Source organism: Polistes fuscatus, unplaced genomic scaffold, assembly GCF_010416935.1.
Source record: "Polistes fuscatus isolate 324 unplaced genomic scaffold, CU_Pfus_HIC Scaffold6, whole genome shotgun sequence".
NCBI classification, from domain to species: domain Eukaryota; kingdom Metazoa; phylum Arthropoda; class Insecta; order Hymenoptera; family Vespidae; genus Polistes; species Polistes fuscatus.
Window position 1 is genome coordinate 7,284,141 of NW_025113140.1, and position 24,770 is coordinate 7,308,910.

Here is a 24,770-nt window from a genome sequence, read left to right on the forward strand (position 1 = left end):
ATTAATCTATGAGTATTATTATTAATGAAGTACAAAATGATACGTTTATTCGGTATAAAATACAATATTATTAACCGTGTTCTGCCCAGATTACACTTTCCAGCCAAGAAACATAATTATATACTCTCGTGTAGATTCCTGGAGAAAAATAACCACATATTTGACCTGCACTGGTAACACCCATGATGTTGTACATACAATAGTTTTCGTCATTGAAAATTGACAATGGACCGCCACTGTCACCCTAAAATATAATATATATAAACACATGTAAGTGAATTAATAAATTATTATATTTATTATACAAAGATGGTGTGCAATTGAACGGAAATAATGGACGAGTGACATATCTCAAATTGAAATAAAAAATAAAATACAATATACCCCACAAGTGTCCTTGCCAAATTCACCGGCGCATATTTGCCATTCGTCGACTATACCACGATTGTATTGAATGTTTGAATAGGTAAATTTGTTGCAAGATGTTTGGTTAACGACATTTATAGTGACTTTTAACAAATCGTCCGATTTAATTCCGGTGTCTAAAATATTCGAAAGAAAAAAATCAAATTCATATTTATTCGAATGTATTTTATTATAGGTTTCGTTTAATTTTAAATTAATATTTAATATTCGATGTTATTACACACTTACCATAATTAACGATACCCCATCCTGTAGCGGTAGCCTTGTTTTCAGGTGAATCAGGTAGAGTAGTTTGCAAACATGCAGGTCTAACAAATTCATTAAATTCTACATCGGTTTCTAGTTTAAGTAAAGCAATGTCGTGATACAGCAAAGGGGGCTTGTATTGTGGATGTCGAATTTTGTCAATAATTTTGTAATCTTTCGGATTGGCTGTATCATTCGTTGATACCAGATTGAGATCACCAACTCGCACTACAGTTGGAGCAACACTAACAAAACGACAAATAAGATTAATTTCCTTCATACTTTCAATATATTTATGGATAAGCGTGTAATCTCTGGAAGATTGATAAACAACAAGAAAAATAAAAAGAAAGGGAAAGAGCAAGAGAGAGAAATGTTATTTTTTAATTAGTACAACTTTTAATTAGATAATTTGACTCACCCATCTACTGCGCGTAAGCAATGGGCAGCAGTTAAAACGAATCTCTTTGAGACCAAACTTCCTCCACAGTCCCATCTAATACCTTCACTATATTTAAAACCGAGTGCTACCATGTGGGGAAATTCTCTTGCAGCTGCTTTTTCACCACCGACGATCAATGTTTTACCCTTTATACCGCACGTCGAGACGTTAACCGCTTGTTGTCCGATAATAAAAAGTGGTGGATGTTTAAGTTGGTAGACGTACTGAGAATATTCTTTACATTCTAAGAAAGAAAAAAACAATATTCATGTACAGGATGTTCTGTTAAAGCTAAACTCTATAGAATCAGAATTTGTTCATATATTAATTTTTCTTTTGGAATATAACATTTCAATTATGTACTTTTTTTTTTAATGGGTTTAGTATTATTGTCAGTACGACGATAACACTCACATCGATTCTATTTTTACGCTTATCTAACAAAGATTCTTTATTATTTCTTAAGTTGTAAGTTTAATCAAATTGACGCGTACTCGAACATGTTTATCAAAATTATTTTTCTTAAGAACAAAGATTTATAAGAACAAATTTGATTTCTACATTTTCAATTTGCGTTACACGGAACATACTTTATATTTAATATATTTGTACTTTTCAATTATTATATTATGTTAATTGTTTTATAATTTTGTACAATTAAAAATAATGAATAATTAATTTAATTTATAACTCACTTTCTCGAGCAAGAGTACCACGTCCATCATTCGTTGGATTTGGTATTTCTATATTCATTTTATTATCAGTAGTAGGGGTCTCATCTTCGGGACAACAAACTACAGGGATACGACCTATAAATCCACAATTTTTTTCTGGCGGGTTTCCGGCTTGTAAAGACTTATACACAGGAATACAATCAGATATTAATTTACAAATTCCTTTTTTCCCATTCATAGAACATTTGCTTCCTAAAAGTTAACGTACATTTGTGACGTCACGTTCCAAAAATATGTTCAATCCAAATCCGAAAAATTTGTCTTACCTTCGTCCTGTTGACCATGAACTTGAAGGAAAATGATCGAAATGAAACATAGAAGGGAAACGATTGTCGATGTTAACGTCAACGAAAACATCTTTTATCGAGGAAAATGAAATAAACTTGAACACTATTTTTTTCTTCGCATATTTTTCATTCTTTCTCGTAGTTTCTTTGTCGTTGGTAGATACTTCCAAACGTTCTCGATAATCAATCACTACTACTGTTGTCTCTTCCTCGACTGACCTTTTTGTTATCCAAGTTCGTAGCATTCGCATTTCCCCCACCACAAATCCTTTCACTGATTGATAGTTCGTGGAGGTGGTAAAAATATCCAACTCGTTTAACAAGAATCAGTATTTTTATTGAACTCTATGACGGTTCAATATCTTTCGTGTAGCATTAATTATTAAACATTATTTTTCTTTTATTTCCTTCTTCTTTTTTTTTTTTTTTTTTTTTTTTTTTTTTTTAATTTCCCCATTACAAGAATTTTCCTACGTCATTACTATTATACTATCCAATGTCTATTTAGTTTTATTTTTCCTTTTTCTTTTCCTCGAATATATCAGTTAACTTCTTCAAATTGATCATCGATTTTCTGCAATCGATTATAAATATTTTAGAAGAAAGATGATTTGTTTTGTTAGAAGAAAATACATATGACGAAGTCATATTATGCGTCTAGTCATTTTGTCTGGTGGAAGTAAGAAGGAATATATTTTTTTTTATAATTTCTTGACATTGAGACACTTCATTTTATTGAGATCACGTAACCGGATTTTTTCTTACGTAAAATATTTCTTTAAAACGTGATGATTTATTTCAACAATTTTTCTTATCTTTTCTACAAAATATTTTTGTTCGTTTATTATGTTAAAAATCAATTCGTCGAAAAATGAAATAACTGAAATAAATTATTCTGAGCAACTCGTAATTGGGTTATCTAATTAATGACCTCAATTTTTTTTAAACAAGACATAAATTATAAAAATATTATCATATCTCAAGATAATATTGAAGATATTTGAAACTTCGTAATATAATCGTTGAAAAAATATAGGTATCTTAACTATAAAAGAAAACATGTTGCTTCAGATCTTTCCTCGTTTGTACTAATTACTTTGAAGTAAAATTTATTCTCGCGAGATTTTGTTTTTTATTCGATTATTAATGAATACATTGAAAACGCTATATGAGAATTCAAATCGCATCTCTGAGAAAACTGGTTGTTTATTCGCATTAATAATTATCAATGATATTTTTTATAATTTATCATGGTAAGAGGAAAAATAGTCTCGAAATTTATGATTCATTAGAATAAGTTCTAGTTAGGATATATAAGTTTGATTATATCATTTATATAATTACTGAATACAAATTATATTTAATTTATTCATTTTAATATTTCTTTTTTTCTTTTTCTTCTCTCGTAATATCTAATCTCGTTATTTCTCAGTAAATTGGAGGAAATATGAATATCAAATCACATCTTTAACATAATATACAGAGCTCACTAAACAATAAAGCAATTACGAAATATTAAATAAAATGTATTATTGTTATTATTGGCTCGATTAATTTTAAACTAATATTTAATATTCTATGTGTTACATTTACCTTAAGGATTTCCAATTCGTTCAATAATTTTGTAATATTCCGGATTGAGTGTGTCATTTGTTGATGCCAAATTGAAATCGCTAATTCTTGTTTTTAATTAAATTAATTAATTTCTAATCAAAGAAGTTTTTATTTGTATATGCAATGCATATACTTTCATTGATCGTTAACGCGAATGTTTTATGATTTTCAGCACGTTAACAATGCATGATTAACGATCGAGATTAGAATGTTCGATAGAACGAGAATGAATTACTTTTTAACATGATTTTTCTTTATTTAAAGTTTAGATCTTCGAGTATCGACTTCGTCGAAGTGTTTTCTTTCGATTAAACGATATGAATCTTCGAAGAAAATGTTTATCAAATTTCGTTAACGTCGTGTATTTTCTATTACAGTTTATGATATTATTTATAGTTACGCTTTCCAGAAAAAGCGAAGAAAGTTCGTGTATTTTTTGTTGTTGTTTTAATTTTATTCCATTTGAGATTTCTTTACGATTGAATTTAATATTTCTTTTTATAATTTTAATAGCTTTTCTCGTTCAACATTTGTGTTGCATCCTGTGTTATTTAATTTAATTTACAAAAATAATTGTTATAAAAGTTAACGACCCGATTCACGATTAATATTATTTTATTAATTATCGTAAAATGAAGAAAATGCAAATTTTTAAAACCTCTAACATGAGAATATAATCTTGGTATCGATCGGTTCTATAGTAAAACGATTATCTCCTGCGTAAAGATTGACGCATGTAGTTCTTCTTTTTATTTGTTACTTTCCTTTTACTATAAAGAACTTCTTTCATTTGTGTAATTTTTTTTCTAGAATGTAAGGAATACGGTAAACTGGTTTATGAAATTGAGGCTTCGCCTGTCCTTCGAATCGGAGCCGGTTTTAATAATGTTTCTCGTTGTGCTATCGTTGAGACACCATTGATCGTTGGTGGTGTTAAAACTAAAACCGCTGAATTTCCACATATGGTAAATGGAAATTTAAAAAAATTAAAATGTATAATTAAAAATTTTTCACATTTCGATTGAAACAAGTTAATCAACATTTTAATGACTTAATTTGCAAAATAATGATCGCTAATTTTTAAAAATACTGACCTATTAAATAGAAATAAAAAATAATATACAGGATACTTATGTTTTATTAATAATCATAGTGATAATAATTTGCATAATAATGAGTAATAAGAATTCTTGCGTGAGAGCCAAAAGTATATGGATTATTTAAAAAATCAATTACCCTATTTTGTAAACTTTTCAAATTCGTAATTGGATTTTTTATTTTGTTATTTACAACAAATTATTTAATAAAATTTAAAAAAATAAAGGGTAATTAATTAAAAAAATTATTTATATCGCAATTTTGTCTCGCTCACTTTGTGTATAGTACTATTGATTATTAATATAATTGTTAATTATCTGATTAATTAAGTATTACTTTTTTTCTATCTGCAGGCTGCAATTGGATTTGGTAGAAACTTATCAGACGTGTCATGGGAATGCGGAGGAAGTATCATTTCGGAAAGATATATCCTAAGTGCAGCTCACTGTTTGGAATCACTCAATAAGTATATTATTATTATTATCATCTTTACGAGATAATTTATTTCTAATTGAGATCAGAGCATATACCAGAGATAAAGAAGATAAGAAAATTTGAATTAAATTCATTCGACTTCTTAAAATTAATTAATTTATTTAAATGAATTTAATTATTGCTTGGCTTATGTATAAAATGTTGTTTATGGTGGACAATTGGATCGATCATTTTTGTAAATAAATTTGCATTTTCAGAGGTCCTGCGACAATGGTAAGAGTAGGTGTGAAGAATTTAGAAGAAAACGAAGATAGTTTGCAAGAAAGAACAATAATACGTAGAATAAAGCATCCAGATTATCGATTACCTTCCAAGTACCACGATTTGGGTTTGTTAGAATTAGATCGACCTTTGGAATTAAATCCACGAGTTAGACCAGCCTGTCTTGAAGTTCATTTTCAAGCACCTGGAAAGAAAGCTATTGCAACTGGATTTGGAAAAACAGCATTCGGTTTGTACAATATATTCAATAAACTACGTTATATTAATTTTATTTCGTAATACCAAACGAAATGAATTACAAATTTTCTAACAAATTAAAAAGACTAATTATATATTTTATTCATTTTTGTATTTAGATGCAACGTCAGGTAGCAAGGATTTAATGAAAGTGCAATTGGATTATATATCGAAGAAGGATTGTAAAAAACGATATCGATTCGATTTAGGTAGTCGTTATTTGCCTAAGGGATTCATACCAAATTTGTTTTGTGCTGGAGTGATGGAGGGTGGCAAAGACACGTGTCAAGTAATTGTTAACAAAATAATTCAAATCGAATATTATCGAAACTACAATCTTAGTATAGATATTTTTCATTAATTTTTGATTTATACAAATGTTAATTTAATCTAAAATTATATTAAATGTTTTACGACATTAATAAATTTGTTTCTCTTTAATTTATAGGGTGACAGTGGTGGACCATTGCAACGAGTACTCGTTAATCCTTATTGCACTTACAGCATCGTCGGTATCACAAGTTTTGGAAAATTTTGTGCATTCAAAAATTCACCAGCTGTTTACACTCGAGTCAGTTCATATTTGGATTGGATTGAATCAATAGTTTGGCCATAACGAATGAAACAAGATTCATTATATATTGCAGCTATGATTTAAAAAAGAAACCTGCAAAAAAGAAATGTTATTCTAGCACTGTAAAAATGAAATGAATTAATCCAATGCAATCTCTTTTATACATCGCAAATTTAATTTCAACAATTTTGTACTACTCCCTGGTATCTGTAAATACATAAAAGTTATTAAAAAACATTATAAAGTAATTAGTTTCTGTATATTAAATGGATAAAAGGAACAAAGGAGAAAAAGGAATATAAGGATATGATATTAATTAGGGATTTAAAAGAAACTAATTACAATTATAATGTTTATGGTAAGCGGTCTTTGGCTAGATTTTACTTGCAATGGAATGTTTAACATATAAAATATGTTAAACATTATACTGAAAGTAAAATACCATTGCCCAGGTCTAACCACGAGGAGGTAACCGCTTCTGAAGACCCGGGATGTGCATCCTGAAGATGTCCCCATCCGAATTAAATCGAAACCATAGAAAATTAAAGCCCCGAGAACGTTTTTTAATAAGCCCCACTCTTAGGCCCCACCCTAAGAGTTTTATTCGGAAAATCCTTGCAATTACTATGGAGAATAAAAAGAAAAGTTTAAATACTGAATAAGAAAATGAAACCGAGGAAGTGCATCTGAATAAAATTTAAGTAACATCGGTAATTTTATTTGGAAACTAATATACTTTAATATAATTTCGATAAATACGCATACGGAGATTACAATTAATGAATATTTTATACATAATAATTGTCAATCTACTTAAAATATAGTATTATAAAAATAAATGCATATAATTTTTGGTTGATCCATGGCATCTGTAAAAATAAAGAAAATACATTAAAAATAATTATCATACATGTGCAATGCTACGAGGAAATCAATAAATGGATTAAAATACTTCATTTATATTGAGAAATAATTATTTTATTTTACCGTTTACCATTACTCTGTCCTCTTCTAGTCATCTTCTAATCCACTTTCCTCTCCTCTTGGACGGAATGGTTATATGAAACAATAAACTGATTAAAAATATTCATTTACTTATAAAAATAATTATTTTTTACTACCATTTACCATAACTTAGTCCATTTCTGGTCCATCTTCTAATCCACATCCCCTTCCTCTTGGTCGGAATTGTTATTTGAAACAATAAACGAATTAAAAAAGTTCATTTACTTATAGAAATAATTATATTCTACTACAATTTACCATAACTCAGTCCTCCTGAGGTTCGTTTCCTTCTTCTCTTGGACGGAATTTGGCATCATAGTTTATCCTGCAAAGAAAATATTAAAAGGAATAGGAAAAGAATAGGGAAAAGTAGAACTTTTGAGGTGGAACTTTTCGCGATTTTTGTTTTAAGTGGTTTCCCCCCGATCGGACTAATCCACTGACTCTAATTTTTTTTACGAGAAACCTAGGCTTCACGCAACGATCGACCATTACTCTAACAGCAGACGGTTGAGGCCTGACTAACGGATAGTGACCGAATCGCCAACGCGTGTCGCTTCGGTCCCTATGCTAAATGCATATCTATGCATACCAAATCGCGAATAAAAAAAAAACGCATCCTAAAAATATATATTACGAGGAACCTAGGCTTCACAAGTCGACCGACCATCGTGCCAACGGCAGGACCGGTGAGGCCTGACTAACGGATAGCGACCGAATCGACTATGTGTCGCTTCGGTGCCTATGCTAAATGCATACTTTATGCATATCAAATCGCGAATAAAAAAAAAATCTAAAAGTTGTTCCACCTCAAAAGTTAAGTAAATTCACTTGAATGCATGCTAATTCACGTGAACATACTTAATATAAAGGAAAAGAAAGAAAGTGAAAGAAATAGGGAAGGTATGATGATTGGTGGGGGAAATTAAAGGTAAGGAATACCTGTAAAAATATAAGAATTATTAAAGAAACATTATAAAGTAATTAGTTTCTGTATATTAAATGGATAGAAGGAACTAAGGAAAGGGGTAAAAGAATATGGTATTAATTGGGAAGTTAAAAGAAACTAATTACAATTATAATGTTTAAAGTAAGCGGTCTTTGGCTAGATTTTACTTGCAATGGAATGTTTAACATATAAAATATGTTAAACATTATACTGAAAGTAAAATACCATTGCCCAGGTCTAACCACGAGGAGGTAACCGCTTCTGAAGACCCGGGATGTGCATCCTGAAGATGTCCCCATCCGAATTAAATCGAAACCCATAGAAAATTAAAGCCCCGAGAACGTTTTTTAATAAGCCCCACTCTTAGGCCCCACCCTAAGAGTTTTATTCGGAAAATCCGTGCAATTATTATCGAGATTGAATAGAAAAGTGGAATACCAAATATCAAAATGACAAAGAGAGAGTGAAACATGAATAGAAACGAAAAAACATGGAACCTATGAACAAATAAAATACATTAAAAATACATTAAAAATAATTATTACAAGTGTACGATGCTACGGGGAGAACAATAAGCACAGATCGGAATATTATACATTTAATTATAATAATAATTTCCTACTACCATCCGTTACTATAACTAAGTCCTTGTCTGGTCCTCTGGTCCTCCTCTGGTCCTCCACCTATTGAACCTGCAACATAAAAAAACAAAGGGGTATGGAAGAAGAAGAAAAGTGGGCCTTGAAACGAACCTGAAAAAGAAAAAGAAAAGATTATTTAGATTTGCAATGATGCCATGAGTGATCCTAAATATTTTATATTTAATAATTTCCAATCCATCTAAATTATAGTATTAATTATAGTATAATTTGCACTGATCCATGATATCTGTAAAAACACGAAAGTGCATAGCAATGATTTTTCTCACGAGTGCGATGCAATATGAAAGTAATAAACATATTAAAATATTACCTTTTACCATAATTCAGTCGACTTCTTGTCCCCCTTTCACATAATTCATCCTGCCAATAAAATATAAAGAAAAGGATCGTTTAGTGTGGGTGGAATTTTAGGTAAGGACATGATTCTATCCTTGGGAGTAAGATAGAATCAAGGCTCGCGTGGGCAGGGTCGCATCCCTGAAGTAGACCTTTCTTCGAAAAGAAAGAATCTACCCGCTACCCATTGAAAAAAATACTGGAAACGAACCTGAAACAGAAAACAGAAAGATTAGTTTAGATTTGCAAAGAACCAATGAATGCATCGAAAGCATGTTCCTTTTCTAGATGAAAATCCAATACTTACAAATGCATTGGAATTAATCATATCCTAAAACAAAATAAAATGCAAATTAATTAAATATATAATATAATAATTGAATAAATCTTGATACCTAAAACAATAAAAGAGACATTAAAAAACATTATATGATAATTAGTTTCTACGAATGAAATGAAGAATGAAAAGTGGGAAAACTGTATATGTAATAGGAAATTAGAAAATGATATGATATTGGAGCGGGAATTCGGGAATGGTATTGTACTCTATCATGATTTTAAAGTATTTTCTGTCTTTTAATGAAATATCATTTATAAAATTAAATTTTCTTAATACTCGATTTATTTTTAGGAAAAATTATGTTTGGTCTTTGGTGGGTGGCATGGCAAATCCAACGATGGTCACCTGTAACAAAAAGCAAACTATTTTAATTATTACCATTCTTAATAACCATTATAAATTATTGACGAGCAAAACAAAAAATAAAACAATAAAAATATCAAATGACCAACGAGCTATTTTCAAGATTCAACCATGCTGTCGAACTTGAAAATAACTCATTAAGTCTGTAGTTGCCCTCTTGAGCCACAATTAAGTGGGGGCCTCTTCGGCTTTTAGCCTCTTCTTTCTTCAAGCCTACTGTCGGACATTCCCTACGTGCGAGCACGAAAAGAATCTTTGACCAAAAACGTCAATCGTTCCAAAAAGTATTCGCATAATTTGGCATATTACAACGATTAATGATATAGAATTAGAATCGTCCCTGATTCTATATAAAAAAAAACCTAACCGACCCTAACACAACCCTGAAAAAGAAAAATGTGATTAGTAAAACATCCTGAGCTTTTTACATTGAAAATAATTATTACCTTTTGGTCGAGAGATATCTCATCGCCGAAAGGAATATTATTAACCATGTAAAGTATCGATTCTATTCTAATACCAAACCGTTATAATATGCCAAATTATGGTCGTACAATTTAGAAACGACTTCAAGACATTTTCACCCAATTACTCTCAACTGCTTATTACACTAATATAAATGAAATACATTTCACATTACAATATACATATGAAATAATTCCATTTATTTTCTTTCATCATACATCTTATGCAAATAATTCCGATGTTCGTTAGGGGGTGACTCTATTTATTAATTATTACAAAATGCATTCGCGTTTCCCGTTAGCTATCCTAGCTCGTGGACAATCAACGAACTTAAAAGTTCATCGACTGTGCACATATTACACGAGCACATTTAATCGAATGTCCGAGCAGTTAATTATGCTAATCGATGACCTATAACACTTCGCACTTTTACTATCGAGTAATATAATCGAATTGAAATAAAAATAATACTAAAAATGCAATGCATTTCTTTGCAATATTTTTATTTAAATTATTCTTTATATTAAATTATATAAACATTTCAAAGATTAAATCGCGATAGTGCGAAGTGCTAGTTATAATACTTAAAACTAAGTATCAATTCATCAAAGGTTTTGCGGATTTGATTTCGACTCTATCTCGTTCGAGATAGAATCGAAATAGAAATGAATTTCTTAAATGGTTGCAAATCCCTTTGAATCATGATACATAATGCATATTACAGAATTGTCACAAAAAAGATTTACAAGTCAGCAAGATAGAATAAAAAGATATAATTTTGTGACAATTCCGTATAAAACCCGGAGGTGGGGACTCGCACTGAAAAGTGCAAGTATGCCACGTCCATTCCGGGGTCCTACCTACTTATAATTAAAGTTTCACATTCGCTCAAAAAAATACACATGCATACCCACCCACACACTCCACGGTTCTCACACATACCACCAGGGTGCAAAAGCCTAAACTAGAGAGCATGCCCCGGGGCACCTCCGACACCCTAGTTCAAACGCGTTTTTCTAAATTTATGGGAGTACGTACCAATTGCTGTAATCGTCTGTCAAGGCTAGTGATTATTGCATAAATGACTAATGCAAAAATACAAGTATAAACTAGTATATATTGCATACTAGTTATATACGATATATCATAGTTTCCACAAATAAATGTGGTAACTCTACTATGCAAAACGATTGTTAAAAAAAAAAATTTCGTATCGTACGCGTGACTCTACAAGTTATTTTTATTCAATAACTTTAAAAAATAATAAGCGCGGTATTATCACGAAACGATGTACAATGCACATTCCTAACCGCACACACATGTGCAATGTACCGTGCAATCACTAGCACAATGACAGACGCCAAATGGGGGGGAAAAACTTAAAACTAAAAACCCATACTAACCGTTTCTCACCCATACGTGTAACACCTGGGCACACGCATAAATGAGAACGCAGAAAGTATAGGGGGGAGAAACGGGGATTAGTATATTAGTTGCTGAAAATCCTAATCTAAGATTTGATTATTATATAAAAATGTTCTCTCATTAATCTAAGCGGGCTATGACTCTACAAGTCATTTATAATGACTTTTAAAAAGATTTTAAGAATTTAAAAAAATAATAAAAATCTCGGACGACTCTTTCGTTAAATGGCTGTTCTAATGAAAGAACTGGGCTTTGAGCCACCATATAACAGCCAGAGTCTATCCGTCGCGAATGGGTTTGTCTTCTTGCTCATTTTTTGATTATATCGAAAAATAAAATCGCGATTAAATAAACTAAGTACGAAGCAATGCATGTAAGACATTTATTACATGCTTTATTGGACGAAATCGAGTAAATTAATACTCGATTTCACCACTACTAAACGCGAACGAAACACGTAATAAAAAAGAAAAGTGCATTAATTAATTGCACTGTTAATTAAATGAATTTAACCGATGAGACAAGAAGACCTATCCTGAACTAATAATATAACATACAATAAAATATACAATTTTCATGAGCAATTTCAAAAAAGGACTAATCCTTTTTTAAATCACTCATGTGCTCGTCAATAATTTTTTGGAATAATTACAACCAGTAACTCGTGCCGATTGGGACCTTTCATCCTCGGCATGATTGAGCACCGGAGGGACTTTAAATTTTACTCACGACCTGCTAAATGTTATATTACATATATGTGGCATTTTAAAATAAAATGACGCATGTATGCAATATGAACAATTAGCATTAGAAGTTCTGCGGTGGCTCCAAAACACTCCTACTTCGTAGCAAATGGTCCAGCTGCATCCCTCGTCCACCAGATCCATGGGAGAATTCCTCGATGCACTTTTCCCCGCACTCCCGTGACTCTAATATCGCGGTAAACGAATATAAGAAACTATAAAAAAGTTTCTTATCGCGAAACCGAAATTTTTCTTAAACGGCGAACAACACTGACTCTACATACGCGTATGATTCGAATTTAATTTACGCCCGGTCACTGACTCTACTTCGCGATTAAAATGTTACTTTAATTATTCGTACAAACACTGATTCTACAATCTAATTCAAAGACTGCATTGCACGCAGTCAATGCAAACACAAAATTTCACTCCCGATACGCGGTCACTTCACTGATGCACTTCACTGACTCTACTTCGCGAACAGTCTGTACGACTGTTTTCAAATTAAAAAACTATATTTTATACGAACAAACTCTAATGCAATTAACTGCATTGCTCGCAGTTAATTTAATATATAAATCTCAAAAATAACGCGAACGCGAACGCGAACACGAACGCGAAACGCGACCGAATTTATTATTAACGAACGATCGTGCTTCTAATCCGTGATTTTAATTATATTAAAACGATCAAACACTCCCGGTACATTGCTTCGCGCACGAATTGCAATGATGATCTGAAACAGAAAATTAAAAAGAACGATTAATACCGTCGTCGTAATCAAAAACTATTAAAAATTTATCATAGAAAATGTTTATAGAAAAATATACTTACTTCTAATCTTCATTGATGAATGCACGATGGGTCTCCTACCCTTAGGGTCACGATGACCGAATGCACTGACTCTACTTCGCGATAAAAATTGTATTTTTAATTATTCGCACAAACACTGACTCTACTTCGCGATAAAAATTGTATTTTTTAATTATTCGCACAAACACTGACTCTACTTCGCGATAAAAATTGTATTTTAATTATTCGCACAAACACTGACTCTATTTTTACAACTGCATTGCGCGCAGTTCAAAAATCAAGCACCAACACTTGCTTACCTTTCTGTAAAAAGAGAAAATAAGAAAACTATTAGTATCATTGTTACCATTTAAAAATTACAAGTAATTATTAAAGAAATGTTTAATAGAAAAATGAATTTACCTTCTATCTTGATTGATGAATGCCCGATGGTCTCCTACCCTTAAGATGACGATGCCGTAGACGGTTCCAACGAAAATCAGAAACTTACGTGTTTCTTATCGCGACCACGACACTGATTCTAATTTTACAACTGCATTGCACGCATTTCAAACACTAACACTAACACTTAGCCTTCTGAAAAAGAGAAAAGAACAAAACGATTAGAATCATTGTTATAGTTTAAAAATTATAAGTAATTATTAATGAATATATTTAATAGAAAAATTAATTTACCTTTATCTTCAGTGATGAATGCCCGATGGGTCTCCTACCCTTAGGATGACGATGGCACACGTATAAACCGAATAAAAGAAACTTTCGGAGTTTCTTTACCCGAAAAATTTCCGATTTTTGTTTAACGATGCAAACACTCGAGTACCTCATTGCCTACGCGCTCGATTGCAATGATGTTCTGAAACAGAAAATGAAAAAGAACGATTAATATCTTCGTCGTAATCGAAAAGTATTAAAATTTATCATAGAAAATGTTTCATAGAAAAATTATACTTACTTTTAATCTTCAGTGATGAATGCCCGATGGGTCTCCTACCCTTAGGATGACGGTGGGTGGATGGTAACGAAAATAAAAAACTATAAAAAGTTTTTTATCGCGAACGCGAACGCGAACGCGACCGAGACGTGCTTTACCGACCGCACTGCACGTCAAAAACGTCTGAAAGAATGCACAAGATTAGTGTTCCTAGAAAATAAATCGAGTATTTTAATGTGGGATATAATATGAAGGTAATATTAAAGGGAAAACAATGTAATGAATTGTAATATGATATTAATTAGGAAAATGAAGGAAACTAATTATCATTATAATGTTAATGGTAAGCGGTCTTTAGCTGGATTTTACTTGCAATGGAATGTATAACATATAAAATATGTTAAACATTATACTGAAAGTAAAATACCATTGCCCGGGTCTAACCACGAGGAGGTAACCGCTTCCGAAGACCCAAATTTCAATAAATATTCATTAAATTTGAATTGCCAGTAATACAAATCGATTTTAACACGACAGTAAGTAAAGACAGTCATATAGAAAAATCATAAATTAATAACGTAACAAAATTGTTTTCTATTCGAAATACTTTAATAGGTATGTAATGTTAAAAACAATGTATACGCGTTTAAACTAATCTTAAATATAAGTAGAGTGTATTAGAATATTAAAATAATTGTTAATTAATCGATAAAAATGTCTATCGTTGTTAAAAAGATCGGAGTATATGTTCTGCGATCCCTCCTCCTCGAAATTCACCGTTGATCTGAGTCATTATCCTCTGTTAAAGTTCTTTTGGTGAAAGTTGTTACAGGACCTTCCGACGTTAAGCACGTATAAAAAGAATAATAATCTATTTAATTAAATTAAAGATTAAAACGTTATGATTTTCGTATTTTTGTCTATTTAAGTAATTATTTTAATGCTTCCGCGCAGTGATAACTTCGAGGGTAAAATTTAGCTGTAACATAAGAGAGTGCATTAGTGCATAAATAATATTGAATTAATCGCGATGCAAGTGTCTATTGTTGCTTAAGAACTAGGAGTATATGTTCTGCGATCCCTCCTCCTCGAAATCAACCGTTGATCTGAGTCATTATCCTCTGTTAAAGTTCTTTTGGTGAAAGTTTTACAGGACCTTCCGAACGTTGAGCACGTGTAAAAGAATAATAAATCTATTTAATTAAATTAAAGATTAAAACGTTATGTTTCGTATTTTTGTCTATTTTAAGTAATATTTAATGCTTCTGCGCAGTGATAACTTCGAGGGTAAAATTTAGCTGTAACAAAGAGAGTGCATTAGTGCATTAAAAATAATTATTAATTAATCGATGCAAGTGTCTATTGTTGCTTAAGAACTAGGAGTATATGTTCTGTGATCCCTCCTCCTCGAAATCCACCGTTGATCTGAGTCATTATCCTCTGTTAAAGTTCTTTTGGTGAAAGTTGTTTACAGGACCTTCCGAACGTTGAGCACGTGTATAAAAAGAATAAATCTATTTAATTAAATTAAAGATTAAAACGTTATGATTTTCGTATTTTTGTCTATTTTAAGTAATTATTTTAATGCTTCTGCGCAGTGATAACTTCGAGGGTAAAATTTAGCTGTAACATAAAGAGAGTGCATTAGTGCATTAAAATAATTATAATTAATCGATGCAAGTGTCTATTGTTGCTTAAGAACTAGGAGTAATGTTCTGTGATCCCTCCCCTCGAAATCAACCGTTGATCTGAGTCATTATCCTCTGTTAAAGTTCTTTTGGTGAAAGTTGTTTACAGGACCTTCCGAACGTTGAGCACGTGTATAAAAGAATAATAAATCTATTTAATTAAATTAAAGATTAAAACGGTATGATTTTCGTATTTTTATCTATTTTAAGTAATTATTTTAATGCTTCTGCGCAGTGATAACTTCGAGGGTAAAATTTAGCTGTAACAAAGAGAATGCATTAGTGCATTAAAATAATTGTTAATTAATCGATGCAAGTGTCTATTGTTGCTTAAGAACTAGGAGTATATGTTCTGTGATCCCTCCTCCTCGAAATTCACCGTTGATCTGAGTCATTTCCTCTGTTAAAGTTCTTTTGGTGAAAGTTGTTTACAGGACCTTCCGAACGTTGAGCACGTGTATAAAAGATAATAATCTATTTAATTAAATTTAAGATTAAAACGGTATGATTTTCGTATTTTTATCTATTTTAAGTAATTATTTTAATGCTTCTGCGCAGTGATGACTTCGAGGGTAAAATTTAGCTGTAACATAAAGAGAGTGCATTAGTGCATTAAATAATTATTAATTAATCGATGCAAGCGTCTATTGTTGTTAAAAAGCTTAGAATATATGATGTATGCCTGTCCTCTTCGAATCTGCCGTTGATCTGAGTCATTGTTCTCTGTTAAAGTTCTTTTGGTGAAATTGTTTACAAGACCTTCCGAACGTTGAGCACGTGTATAAAAAGAATAATAAATCTATTTAATTAAATTTAAGGAGACGTTGGCCTCTATGAAATTCTTATTAAATGTTGTTTATATGACGTTTCCGAACGTTGCGCATGGTGTATAAAGTGAATAATCCACCTAATCAATAAAATTTAAGATATAACGTTCTCATTTTAGTATTCTTTTAATTTTTATGTAATTGTTTAAACTAATGTACTAATGTAATTTCATGGAGGATAACGTTTCATTTCAACGGTGGATTTCGAAAGGGACGGTACATAGATCATATATTCCGATCTTTTAGACAACAATAGACGCTTGCATCGATTAATTAAAAATTATTATAATAACATTAAAATAATTACATAAAAATTAAAAGAATACTAAGATGAGAACGTTATAATCTTAAATTTTATTGATTAGGTGAATTATTCACTTTATACACATGCGCAACGTTCGGAAAGTCATATAAACAACATTTAATAAAAGTAATTTCATAGAGGACAACGTCTCATTTCAACGGTGGATTTCGAAGGGGACGGTACATACAGTCGTACAGAAACACGAAACATAAATTTTTTCGACATACACTGCTTTTTATGAATGCAGGCTTTTCGCAAGTACGCGGGTATTTCCAATCGTTACATTTAACAACAAATCTTTGAGATTTTCTTCTACTTGAACGCCTTAAATGACTACTTTTTAAAATATATGTATAAATGCATTTCTGAAGGCACACTCATATTTATACACTAAAAATTAAATAATATATATATATATATATATATATATAAAATTAAATATAATTATTTAAATAAATAAAAAAATATATATATACTATAATTTTTGATAGTATTTTACCGTCATCGGGTTAAGTACCTACTGTCGCCCACTGGTGGTCCCAGTAGTAACTTAAATGAAACTGAGTAGATAAAAACGGGATTTTTAGGATTCTATGTACTTCTGTATTCTTTGTCACTACTTAATAAAAAAAGCTAGAGACATTAAAATTTTTTAAATTATATAAAATAATTGTAAGTAAAGATAAAAATACGTAGGAAGGAAAACAGTAGTTACTGGAGCATCGAAAATAAAATTTACAAATTAATTAGAAATAAAAATGTATTAGTATATATAGTATTTCTCATGCAACATATGTTGTACTTATTAAAATTTAAAAGAGAATATATAGAATAGTTTATTTAAAACTACATAACTAGGTAGATTTACTTTCTGTAGAATTTCCCATAAAAAAAAAACATTTTTCTTCATATATTTCACATATTTCTTCATAACTAAAATGACACTCAATTACAGCTCGGGGAATTTTACATTAAATTGATCAACGCGTAATAAAAGACGAAATTGATAGATACAATGTTAATAATTGACCATAAATAAGAGTGTCACGAATCAGAATAGTTATGAATTTAAATAGAACTCAATTGAAAATTTGTATTCAAGGACCATTTGTAAAGATTCAAAGATATCAATAACTATATTACAACTATTTTAGCGCTTATTGAATATAAGAATTATTGACAATTTTGTATAATTTTTAAAACGATGATTTTGTTTTGTTTTCTTAAGTAGAAAAAGCATAAAATTTTTATTTGTCAAATAAAATTTATTTCTGTTGTTAGAGTATTGTTGTATTTACGTGAAAGACGGTGACGCACGGAATAAAGTTATGTATGTATAATACAATGAATTGCGTTGACCACCAATACGAAGAGGTCATTGCAAACGATGATTGGGTAACATTCCTAATTTAAACGAACGGAATGAGTTCGCATAAAAGAGTAAAATCATAACATAAAATTCTATCAGATGGGTTGCGTCTCATTTAAACCGCGGTTCTCGTGAATTTTCTTAGTCGTATATAAACGTGCTCTTATATAGAAATAAAAAAATAAATAATAATAAAATATTTAATTTTTGAAGACTATAGATCATATAAATATCCAAAATCTTAGTATTTCTATATAAATATTCGCATTTTTATTACATTTTTATTATTGCTACCCAATATGGTAAATAACAGCAACTTTCTTTTCCTCAATTCTCAAAAAGTAAGTATTTTTATTTGTTAGATAATCGCTTTAATGCTTAATTTTAATTTTTTTATAAATTATTATCCGTAAAATGAAATAGTACATTCCTATTATATAAATATGGAACTGAATTTATAAATATTTTAATTTGAAAAAAAAAAGAAATATACTTATTAGATTTAAAATATATAAAAGAGATTATATATATAAATTAATTAATATAGATTATATTATCTATAATAAAAAAGAAATGACGATTCTCTTAGTGAAATAAAAATTTAAAAAGAATTTAAGTGTTATTATTAAGCGCTCATTATTATTATATTTAAATATTTTAAATATCTTTCGCGTGTATTCTTTTCATGAATTTTTACGATTTTTTTGAAATGTCTCGTATAAATGTTTACATAAAAAAATATATATAATTAATATTTTCCGCTAAAGAATATACGTTAAATTTGCCCTTAATTGTTAAATTCGTTTTTATAACATACTTAATGATGAGTTATATTTGTTGATTCGTTTTTACCGCACAGGAAAAAGATAAGAAAAAAATTTGAAAGTGAAGTGCTTGCTTGTGGTTAAAAAGCAATTGGAAAATTCACGCAGTCTCAAATGGGATTAGAGTTTCGAAATATAGAAAAATTAGCGATGGAATTCCCCAGTGTTAGTCGATATTTTTACGCATGATAGTAAGCAACTTCAATTTATCGAAAGTGCGAACACGAGTCAGTCGCTTGCCAGCTGTTCGTGTGTACGAATGTCAAATCTCGTGTTTCGTGTTCTTCTTACTTTCGAATTGCTTGGCCATCAGCCACGAATCACGACCTCATTTTATTCATCAAAAAATATTTGAATAACATTTATCACATACGAATCTCTCTCTCTCTCTCTCTGTGTGATTTCAGCTGATACGAAAGTGCATTCGATATAGAAGTTCTCTTTACATCACTAATACCGCTAAAGGTAAAAAGAATTTATTCTTTTTATATATTAAATGTATCATTACGTTTTCTTACTTTCTCTTCTCACTTACATATATATACCTACATCTTTTTAATTATATCTTATAAAAAAATAATTTTCTATTATTTACGATATATTGTTCATATGTGGATATTTTTTCAAAATGACGAAATTTTATTAACATATTTAATAATATAATATTACGTCATTGAACACATATTTGAGCATTTTCAAGATGAAATATCGAATTTTATGAATATATTATATATATATATACTAACATAGTTTATACTTATTATTTTCATTTATTTATTATTGTTTAAGTTTTTTGACTATACTTTATAAAAGTTGATTTCTTTCAGCACAAACGAGGAACATGCCCTGCCCATTTTTAACTCGCTTATCAGCCAATTATGTACGTAACTATGGAACATCTGTAATAATGAATTATCGTCAACACTGCCCAGTAATGTCTCGCTTATCCAGTACAATGACAGGAAACACGGCTGAAGCTCAGATATCCGAATCTATAGAAAATCATTGTCCATTTCTTGCTAAAGAACCAGATACAATAAAAGAGGCTAGTCTGACAGTAGAGGAAGATATTATTGATCTTACCACTAAAGAGAAAACTAAAAAAGAAGCTAATTTTCCTTATCATGAGTATTTCCATGAACAAATTATGAAAAAGAAAAAAGATCATTCGTACAGGATCTTCAAAAAAGTAAATCGTTTGGCTGAGCAATTTCCAGCTGCAATGGAATATTCATGGGGCGAGAAACCTATTACAGTGTGGTGTTCTAATGATTATTTAGGCATGTCTCGTCATCCGGCTGTAATTAAATCTGTTCGAGAAGCCTTGGATAAATTTGGTGCAGGCGCAGGTGGAACTCGTAACATATCTGGAAATTCCATGGGTCATGAAAAATTGGAGAAAAGACTTGCTTCTTTGCATCAGAAAGAAGCTGGATTATTATTCACTTCATGTTTTGTAGCCAATGATTCAACATTGTATACATTGGCTAAGCTTTTACCAAATTGCCATATATTTTCTGATGCTGCTAATCATGCTTCTATGATACATGGTATATGTAATAGTCGTGTACCTAAACATATCTTTAGACACAATGATGTCAAACATCTGGAAGAGCTTCTATGTAAAGTTGATAGAAATGTACCAAAAATTGTAGCATTTGAAACAGTACATTCCATGACAGGTGATATATGTCCTTTAGAAGAATTATGTGATATCGCGCACAAATATGGTGCTTTAACATTTGTGGATGAAGTTCATGCAGTGGGCTTATATGGATACTCTGGTGCTGGCATCGGAGAAAGAGATTGGGTTCTTGATAAAATGGATATAATATCTGGTACACTTGGAAAAGCTTTTGGTAATGTGGGTGGCTACATTGTTGCCTCTTCCATACTTATCGATATGATTAGAAGCTATGCAGCAGGATTTATATTCACAACTTCATTGCCACCAACTGTTCTGTATGGAGCTTTAACATCTGTTGAAATTTTGGCATCGGATGAAGGAAGATCTTTGAGAACTAGTCATCAAACAAATGTGGCCTATATGAAATCTATTCTTACTACTGCTGGTCTTCCATTGGAACCTTCGCCTTCTCATATTATTCCATTAAAAGTAACTTTATTACTATGCGTTGTAATGTTATAACACATGTTTTTCTAAGATTATTTCATTTTTATTTTACAGGTAGGTGATCCATTATTATGTAGTCAAATAGCTGATATGTTAATACGAGAGAAAGGACATTATGTTCAAGCTATAAATTATCCTACGGTTCCAAAAGGTGAAGAAAAATTAAGATTAGCACCAACGCCAAAGCATACGAAAGCGATGATGGATCAATTTCTGAGAGATACACTGGATGTATTTCATCATTTAAATATTCCCATAATTGAACCTAAATCTAATAAAATGGCACATGCCATATTAGTTCATTGACAAATGTATATATTAATATAATGTAAAGATTTCTTATCGTACAAACAAAAACTGTTAAAAGATGAAAGTTTATTTATGTGGATACATATAATGTTTCTAGAGCATTCAAATCGTAAGATTTGTTCGAAAAATAAACGGATTTAATTAAATCTTAATAACTTAAAATAAATGGTTACAAAAATATTAAATGGTTTATTCTCCTTTTATATATTTTATACTATCTTTTATATTAAAAAGTAAAATTTGTATGTAGAAAAGAATCTATTGTTTTATTACATATATCACACATTATCAGTACTATATATGTTATCAGTTACAACTTAAATTGTACGCGTGCGCATTTTGAACGTAATTGTCGTCTGCACCTCAAGTCTAATTTCTAATAATTTAATTTTCACTTATTACAATAATCACTAATTAAAATTGTTCGAAATAAAATTTTCTCTAAGAGGATGCACATTATTAAAATCTCGTCTAAGCCACATTGTTCTTTGAGAAAACCATAAGTTGTGTTATGATTGACGCATTAAAGTGAGGTTAAAATGAGAATTTTCTTAAACATTTTGAAAATGTTCATTGCGTTTCTCTCCGATTACGCACGTGGCCTGTCTTATACCGTTACTACGATTGTAATTTTATGTTACTGTTTACATCCGGCGAGATTTGCTTCCCATTATACATTTATAAAATCTGAAGATATTTATGATGAAATGGAAAGATCATATCCACCAAGAGATAACTCTTGTTCTATTTCAATAAATAATGAACGGTCTTCGCATTTGCTATATCCAGAGGAACATCCTCGAGAAGACCCAATTGCTATGGCTCGTCGTTTGGGAATCCTTCCTGGAGGACAGTGGAAACCATTGAATTGCCATCCTCTTTTCAACGTTGCTATTATCCTACCATATCGCAATCGACAAGCGCAGCTTGCCATCTTTATGAATTATATACATCCTTTTTTACAGGCACAGAATCTTAATTACAGAATATTTGTGATAGAACAAAGTCCTATGCGAGAATTCAATCGTGCTAAATTGTTTAATGTCGGATACGCAGAGGCAACAAAAATCAATGATTTCCATTGTTTTATATTTCAAGATATAGATTTAATACCACAGAATCCTAACAATATTTATGCTTGTACTAAAATGCCAAGGCATATGAGTTCTAGTGTAAATACATTCCGGTATAACTTACCTTATACCGGTTTATTCGGAGGGGCAATAGCATTGACTCGCAAGCAATTTGAAAGAGTTAATGGCTTTTCAAATGTTTTTTATGGGTGGGGTGGAGAAGATGATGACTTTTATAGTCGTCTACAATCAAGGGGACTTCAAGTAAGCAACTATAAGATCATTTTTATTGCATCTCTATGATAATAATCTAATGATATTGATATTCCTAACAGATCACACGGTTTGGGCCTGATATATCACAGTATTATATGATAAGTCATAAGAAAGAATCACCTAGTAGTGCAAGATTTGAAAATTTAGAAAATGCTGCCAGAAGATATGATACCGATGGTATTAGCAATCTTGAATACAGAGTATTAAATCATCAGCTACGACCATTGTATTCTTGGATATTAGCCGATGTTTAGTTTTAACTTTATATCCATTTTATATGGTTTCTACAGCTTTTTTCTGCTGTACTATCTACATTATTCAATTTCATCAATATAATGAAATGTCGCTAGGTGTAGTATTTTATAGTTTATGTTTATGGTTGTACATTTACAAACTTACATATATTAATTGTGAGTAGAAACTGACTGGTAGATATTAACAAATAGTATATACAGGATTTGGAATTGTATATATGTTTTGCAATTATCGTATTGACAATGTGAAATAATGTGATTTTTTACAACATTACATGGTATGATCTCGGAATCTACATAGTATTAATCACGTCCATATACTTGTTGCATCGCAAAAATCGTGCTTGTGGAAGTCTTAAGTTAAATAAATAAATAAATTAAGTGATAGATAAATATATATTATTAATATATTTTATAAATATTTAAAGTAAGAATGTAAGTAGATAGTGTGCAGTATGTGTATGTATTTAACAATTTGAATCTTGAATTTTCAAGTGACTGAGCACTTTTTATAGAAATATAATTTATATTCATAGCATAAATATGTAAGTTAAACAAATAATGATTGCAATTAAATTATTCTCTATCTATCTATAATACCAAAATATGTGTAAAGCAATAATTATACTAGTTTTTTATATTTTTAAGAAAGCAATTGAACACATTTTTGTATATAGAACTGGAAAGCATAACAAAACTTTCACGAGCATTTGTAACTTTTACTAAGCATTTATATACCAATTGTGACATTATTTTTTAAAACAATCAAACATTGTCAATAAATGACTTCAGTTACGAAATGTTAATGTCTGATTTGCAGTGCTTTTTTTCTTTGGATTAAGTGAACCGATTTGTTTGAAAATTTAATATGTTATGACAAGTAAATGTTATCGTTCTTATTTAGAATTTAGTGGAGGATTAATGTGAATAGCGATAACACATAAAACGTGTTTGGATAACAGAGAATATAATTGAATAATTACATAGTAGAGTATTCGGATAATCGAGGTTCTACTGTATATAAAAACAAGACATTGCGTTTAGCAATATTTCGCAGTATATTTATTATTTTTCCTAATTTTACCATTTCATACACATTATGGGATAGTAAATTAAAAAAATAAGGTTAAATTGTATAATAGTTTAGAAAAAACGTTTACATATATAACGAAATTGTTAATCCATAATCTTAAATTTTGATAAAATTCGTAAAAAGAAAGATTAATGTACATATCGCTTGTGATTGTGTACTGTGTAATAAATATAATTATATTACTTATTTACGAAAATTTTACATAATGCAGA

At 30.3% G+C, this 24,770-nt stretch overlaps 4 protein-coding genes and 1 long non-coding RNA gene across 5 annotated transcripts; 3 read left to right on the forward strand and 2 right to left on the reverse strand.

Annotated features, from left to right (window-relative positions):
- Positions 1-15: 15 nt before the first annotated feature.
- On the reverse strand, positions 16-2,417 carry LOC122523588 (serine protease snake-like). Its single transcript, XM_043645440.1, has 6 exons — positions 2,115-2,417; positions 1,810-2,040; positions 1,094-1,358; positions 655-917; positions 385-542; positions 16-244 (listed from the first exon to the last, which is right to left on the reverse strand). Exons 1-6 carry the CDS (start codon positions 2,203-2,205, stop codon positions 71-73), a joined length of 1,182 nt encoding a protein of 393 aa, XP_043501375.1. The 5' UTR covers positions 2,206-2,417; the 3' UTR covers positions 16-70.
- Positions 2,418-2,770: 353 nt separating this feature from the next.
- On the forward strand, positions 2,771-6,518 carry LOC122523310 (serine protease snake-like). The gene is made up of 6 exons (XM_043644984.1): positions 2,771-2,814; positions 4,528-4,714; positions 5,201-5,313; positions 5,540-5,793; positions 5,921-6,090; positions 6,250-6,518. The coding sequence occupies exons 1-6, from the start codon at positions 2,771-2,773 to the stop codon at positions 6,415-6,417; spliced, it is 936 nt and encodes a 311-aa protein (XP_043500919.1). The 3' UTR covers positions 6,418-6,518.
- Positions 6,519-7,205: 687 nt separating this feature from the next.
- On the reverse strand, positions 7,206-8,149 carry LOC122523589. Its single transcript, XR_006305328.1, has 3 exons — positions 7,639-8,149; positions 7,363-7,550; positions 7,206-7,244 (listed from the first exon to the last, which is right to left on the reverse strand). It is a non-coding gene; the product is annotated as an uncharacterized LOC122523589 (long non-coding RNA).
- Positions 8,150-18,672: 10,523 nt separating this feature from the next.
- LOC122522899 (5-aminolevulinate synthase, erythroid-specific, mitochondrial) lies at positions 18,673-22,040 on the forward strand. Its single transcript, XM_043644262.1, has 4 exons — positions 18,673-18,936; positions 19,827-19,884; positions 20,247-21,535; positions 21,608-22,040. The coding sequence occupies exons 1-4, from the start codon at positions 18,895-18,897 to the stop codon at positions 21,857-21,859; spliced, it is 1,641 nt and encodes a 546-aa protein (XP_043500197.1). The 5' UTR covers positions 18,673-18,894; the 3' UTR covers positions 21,860-22,040.
- A 64-nt stretch (positions 22,041-22,104) lies between these two features.
- LOC122522901 (beta-1,4-N-acetylgalactosaminyltransferase bre-4-like) lies at positions 22,105-24,514 on the forward strand. The gene is made up of 2 exons (XM_043644266.1): positions 22,105-23,199; positions 23,271-24,514. The coding sequence occupies exons 1-2, from the start codon at positions 22,402-22,404 to the stop codon at positions 23,463-23,465; spliced, it is 993 nt and encodes a 330-aa protein (XP_043500201.1). The 5' UTR covers positions 22,105-22,401; the 3' UTR covers positions 23,466-24,514.
- Positions 24,515-24,770: the final 256 nt, after the last annotated feature.

Bases quoted from the DNA above. Each gene is read 5' to 3' on its own strand.
- LOC122523588 (XM_043645440.1), bottom strand. From the start codon at position 2,205: ATGTTTTCGTTGACGTTAACATCGACAATCGTTTCCCTTCTATGTTTC. The intron at 1,359-1,809 runs GTGAGTTATAAA...TTTCTTTCTTAG, and splicing joins TGGTACTCTTGCTCGAGAAA to AATGTAAAGAATATTCTCAG. The intron at 918-1,093 runs GTGAGTCAAATT...TCGTTTTGTTAG, and splicing joins TGCTTACGCGCAGTAGATGG to TGTTGCTCCAACTGTAGTGC.
- LOC122523310 (XM_043644984.1), top strand. From the start codon at position 2,771: ATGACGAAGTCATATTATGCGTCTAGTCATTTTGTCTGGTGGAA. The intron at 4,715-5,200 runs GTAAATGGAAAT...TTCTATCTGCAG, and splicing joins CCGCTGAATTTCCACATATG to GCTGCAATTGGATTTGGTAG. The intron at 6,091-6,249 runs GTAATTGTTAAC...TTTAATTTATAG, and splicing joins GTGGCAAAGACACGTGTCAA to GGTGACAGTGGTGGACCATT.
- LOC122522899 (XM_043644262.1), top strand. From the start codon at position 18,895: ATGGTAAATAACAGCAACTTTCTTTTCCTCAATTCTCAAAAA. The intron at 18,937-19,826 runs GTAAGTATTTTT...GTGTGATTTCAG, and splicing joins TTTTCCTCAATTCTCAAAAA to CTGATACGAAAGTGCATTCG. The intron at 19,885-20,246 runs GTAAAAAGAATT...GATTTCTTTCAG, and splicing joins CATCACTAATACCGCTAAAG to CACAAACGAGGAACATGCCC.
- LOC122522901 (XM_043644266.1), top strand. From the start codon at position 22,402: ATGAGAATTTTCTTAAACATTTTGAAAATGTTCATTGCGTTTCTCTCC. The intron at 23,200-23,270 runs GTAAGCAACTAT...TATTCCTAACAG, and splicing joins TACAATCAAGGGGACTTCAA to ATCACACGGTTTGGGCCTGA.